At 37.6% G+C, this 4,998-nt stretch overlaps 1 protein-coding gene across 1 annotated transcript; it reads left to right on the top strand.

The window, feature by feature from the left end:
• Positions 1–1,807: 1,807 nt before the first annotated feature.
• LOC101308154 (RING finger protein 44-like) lies at positions 1,808–2,407 on the top strand. Its single transcript, XM_004292595.1, has one exon. The coding sequence runs from the start codon at positions 1,808–1,810 to the stop codon at positions 2,405–2,407; it is 600 nt and encodes a 199-aa protein (XP_004292643.1).
• The last annotated feature ends 2,591 nt before the right edge of the window (positions 2,408–4,998 follow it).

Here is a 4,998-nt window from a genome sequence, read left to right on the forward strand (position 1 = left end):
CCTTGGTTGTTCATGTTCAACGCCATCAAGCTAGAGCAGAGGAAGTCTTCTGTGTAATTCTCCAGATTGCCTCTTCACAGTGAGTATGAAAACTTACAGGCGTAGAATGAGCTTACACAGGGACCCCTTTATATATTGACAAGGTCACTTAGAATCCCATCTCACAAGGCAACTCTAATAAACCAATCAATTACCTTATGTGATAACTATAACATATATTCTATGTTATCTCAAACTCCTTGTATTTATCTAATCAGATTACTAAGATAAATATCCAAGTTAAGTATTATCGATTAACCTCATTTACTTATTTCACGAGATGTTTATATATGTTGGACTCTCATGTGTTACTCTTGAGTCCACATTAGATATAACTCTAACACGTATTTCATCAGTGTTTGATACCATATATACCTAGCATGTTGGCTGGATTGTAATTCTTCATTTATTTCATCTATGGCTACCAGTACGTATTCTGTTATGCTCCGAGTATAATTACTGGTCACCTTTGATTTACTAGCTTCTAAATTCTATATATACATTATTTTCTTTTTCATATATCTGGAAACTTCTACATTTTCAGTATCAAAAGACTGAATATATATATAATCTAACAAGACTAACATACAAAATATCGAATCGACAGTATATTCACAGTTTCACCAACTATATATAATTAAAGAACAACGAAAAAGCATAGTTCACATAACCTATTCTTGTCCTATCGATCTCATGGGACAAAGACTTAGGAAACTTAAGGGGGAGGTACATACTTGTGAGCAAATTAGATTACTTGAAAAAAACATGCACATGCATCCCGGCCATGCCAGTTTTAAAACACCGTACGTAGTTCTGCTCCCAGAAGAAAGAAGCTAGGTTTGTCTGAATCACAAAATTAACCTAATTCTAGGAACTATCATTTCACACTGTATCAAAATAGAGTATGAGATTAATTTAATGAGCCAAACAAGGCAAGAACTAACGTTAAACCAAGGAACATAACCAAAGTATGAAATGTCTCATCCTTCAATTCATTGGATTGAACAACAAACAAAAGTAATAATAAAAGGTTTCTGGTGTAGAATGAAAGAAAACATGTAGGTGGGTGTGTATTAAATAGGCTTGATAAATTTGGGTTTTTAGTTCTAATTTTCTCTATATAATTACTAGATGAACGTTGGTTCTAAGAGATCAATATGCCAAGTTTAGAATATTGTATCCAACTTTGCAGCTAATATCTATTTCTCCTCAGGTATGAGATGGCCATCTTAACTAAAAACAAGACTCGAGGCATGTATATTAATGTATGACCACATTTGATGCAAGGTATATGTAGTGATTCTGTGTCAAACTTCAATTCGTAGATCAAGTCCCACACCGAGAGCCACATAAGCTCGCTCGGCTGCCCTTTATAGAAAGGGTTTCCGTCTCGGATAAGGAAACCCACAGCAGCAGCATTTTGTTTTTAATATATAGGCAGCAGCAGCATTTAATACAACAAGATCTGTTTTCATTACTTCAACACCGTAGTTTACTAATTTTCTCTCCGCGAAACCCTAATGGTCTCAAAACCCTGTTGCAGGTGAAAAAGCACAAATCCGATGACCACACAGATATCTCGTCGCTTTGTTTGCACGGTGAAACAGAAGACGCATCCTTAGTGCCCCAACATGAAGAGAATGGCTTGCTTGTCATCAAGAGCTTGCTTCCCATCAAATTAGGGTTCGAACAGAAGACTGTAATCCACTCACTGGATGATAATCGCCTCTATTCTCATGGACCAGCTACGCTCTTAGCTACGAGATCTATGTCGGTCTTCTCCTCTAGTATCAAGCTATTGGCCGAGAGGCATTACTATAAAACTATTATTGCTGGGCATCTTTCCGGCATGGGTGTCCCGGAAAGTGAATGGTCATATATTTTCCGACGAATTTTCCGGGTAGTGGATGTGGCCGTCCCCAATGTCGTTATTGATGTGACCATATCGGACGTGACGACAATCACATATGACAACTATGCTAGGACAGCTGAAGATATGGTTGTAAGTGAATCCCTGGAAAGATATAGGGCCAAGCTTATTCCTGCAACTAAATCATCAATTGAAGGTTTGGAGAAAGTGCGAGTTGATAATCTTGAAGGAGAAGAAGTAGAACAACAATGTAGCAGACCCAAGAAAAGAAGTAGGCAGTCTTGTGTTATATGTCTGGATCCCCTTGATGCTGCTAGGACTACAGAAGAACAAGATTCTTGTGCTGAGCAAGAAGTTACAATTAATCGCTTGCCCTGCTCGCATCTTTATCATGGAGAATGCATTGTCATGTGGCTTAAGATCAACCACATGTGTCCTATGTGCCGATACCCAATGCCAACTGTGGAAGAGGCCAAACCCTTGCAATCAATAACCTAATTGCTAGCTGCTCTAAAGATTATAGAGAATTAACAGAAAGATTGATGTAGTGGTGCTGTAATAGAACTTGTCCCATTACTTGCATCATCCCATCCTAGTCGACAGATCAAGCAGAATAAGAAAGTTGAAAATACCAACATTACTGTACCAATCAAGTGTCAAAAAAACGAACATTACAGTAGATATCCTAGGTGATATATGGCATGGCCGCATGGACCACATAGTTTTGTGCTGCCTTAACTTCAAAAAAGAACGAACATCTGGCCTTGAATCAAAAGCTTAAAGCTCAAATAAAAAAACTTCGGATTTGAAGCAAGGATGCAGCTGATGAGGTTCCAAGCGAGGTGAATGTAGTGCTGACTGCTGGCCTGCTGGGTATCTGATATTTCAGATCTTCTGCCCAAGATGTGACGGGGTTTGTCTGCTTTGCCTGACTATAAAGGGGGCCGATGAAACTTGCATTAGTAAACTGTGTTATCGAGCTCGGAACAGCCGATGCCATTGAAAGCCGTGGAAACGCCAAACACTAAGAGCCAGCCGTAACTCTCATGAGTTTCTAGTTCACCACCAAATATTCAAAGAAGTTCAACCCAAATAATATCAAAGTTAGTACGTATATATGTATAGTTATATACTGCCCTCTATCTTGCTTAGTAATCAAGCGACCGTACCTTTTCTTATGTATGTTTACAACTTTTTCTTTTTCTATCCATCATCGACTTACAGTTCTGATTCTCAAAGGTAAAGATAAGTAGGCTGCTAATAACATAAATGCATAAGCTAAATCATCTGTCTGTTCTGCTAATGTGGTTTAGAAAATACGGTCCCTCTGCATCTAAGCTAATTAAAGGGCACTTTGGGTTTTGTCCTTTGTGTATTGTACAGGGTTCTGGAAGGAAGGTGATAGTTCTGGAAGCTGTTATCGAAGAAAATGTGATCATAGACGAGTGAACTGATGTGAGATTGATTCTAGACATGGTGATGATGCTGACCGGCAAAGAGAGGACCTTGAAGGAATAGGGATATGTTCTCCGGGGAAGCTGGCTTTAGTCGACACACAGTCACACCTATTAATGCTGTCTAATCTGTTATTAAGGTTTTTCCATAATTTTTGAAAACTTGTGGGATTTGATATTCTGAATGTTTATTATATTGTTCAAGTTATACTAGCTAGCTTGCTGGTTTCTCTGAATATCTTTGTAGTTGTGTGGACAATAATACAACATTTGTGCTGATCTCTTTCAATCCTAATTCTCTGATGGGAAGTGAATTGTTAAGCTGAGGTATACACTTTGATGTTTTCTGCTGGTAGTGTTTGTTTTCAAAAGATGCAAAACTTAGGCCTTGATTTATAAACTTAGTGTACTATTCTTTCGCCTTTTACTAAAGAATACCGTGTGCGCGGCGCTTCAAGTGGCTTACGCCAATTTTTGGCATGGCGCGCTTCTGTGGACGGCCCTCAGACTCAAGTCATTAATTACTTAATTTTCAACTACATTTCAAACAGTCCTTGAAGCACATCAGCACACAATTTCTGTATCAAGTTATAGCACATCGACTGGCCAATTCCAGGTATAGTTGATTACTACAAAGTTGATTTAACCCTTTTCTGCATTTTGTATAGTGTAGTATATTATTGTTGTATAGCCCAGTCAGTCATTTGTTCTTCTCATGTATAACCGCAACCTAACATGTTCTCTGATTTTCGGTCCTTGTAGTCGTACCATGATTGGACTGTCAGCTCAAGATTTAAAGTTGGTTGGCTATGTTTTTTTTTTTTCCTGCGGATAGGTAGCTAATCAAGTTCATGGTTGGAGACAGTCCACAAAGAAATTGTCTCCCACAAAGAAAGCAGAGAGTCAGAGACTGAGATTAAAACAATCTTTGCACTTGGGTCTGTATCAACTTAAGACTAGAAACGATGATTTCAAATAAGCTACTGCTTCTTGTATTTCTTTACAATTATATGAATAAAACTCACCTTCTAGAAGTTTTCAATATCAATCAGTAGTACAATTGAAAACTTTTGAATTTTCAGCTTTCTAAGGTAAAGTGTGGTGAGCATTCACTTTTCAGATGACCTGTGCTTCAATGTTCGGTAACTGATGGTTGTCACTGGTCATTTGACCTATTTATCTACTCAAATATAGCATGCTGCTGCTGGAGGATTTTGGTAATTTCTTTGTTTGTTCAGGTCCAAGTATTTTCTGTATCAGGTGGAAAACCAACTTTCATTGCTTTTGTTTTTGTATGTTGGTCGGTTTTCAAGAGTGATGAACATTTGAATATTCGAATGTTATCATGTTCACATCCTTCAGGTTCTTCAATTTTAGAATACTCTGCAGCTTAGTTTTTCAATTTTCTATCTAATAAGCAAGAGAAAAATCTCTTTCACCTAGCATTTAATCACGCTATTATGACACTATATTTGGGATAATTGTAGACTTGATTTGAAATTTTGTTTCGTTTGACCTATTCTGTCTACATATATTTTGTTTAGATGGTAATGCAGTTCTGTGCTTCTAAGGATATCAAGTTTAGATATGTAAGGGCATTGCTGCATATGTCATCGTCCTCAAATTAGATGGTTT

Source organism: Fragaria vesca, linkage group LG2, assembly GCF_000184155.1.
Source record: "Fragaria vesca subsp. vesca linkage group LG2, FraVesHawaii_1.0, whole genome shotgun sequence".
NCBI classification, from domain to species: domain Eukaryota; kingdom Viridiplantae; phylum Streptophyta; class Magnoliopsida; order Rosales; family Rosaceae; genus Fragaria; species Fragaria vesca.

Excerpts from the sequence above, each read along its gene's own strand:
- LOC101308154 (XM_004292595.1), top strand. The coding sequence starts at position 1,808 with ATGTCGGTCTTCTCCTCTAGTATCAAGCTATTGGCCGAGAGGCATTAC.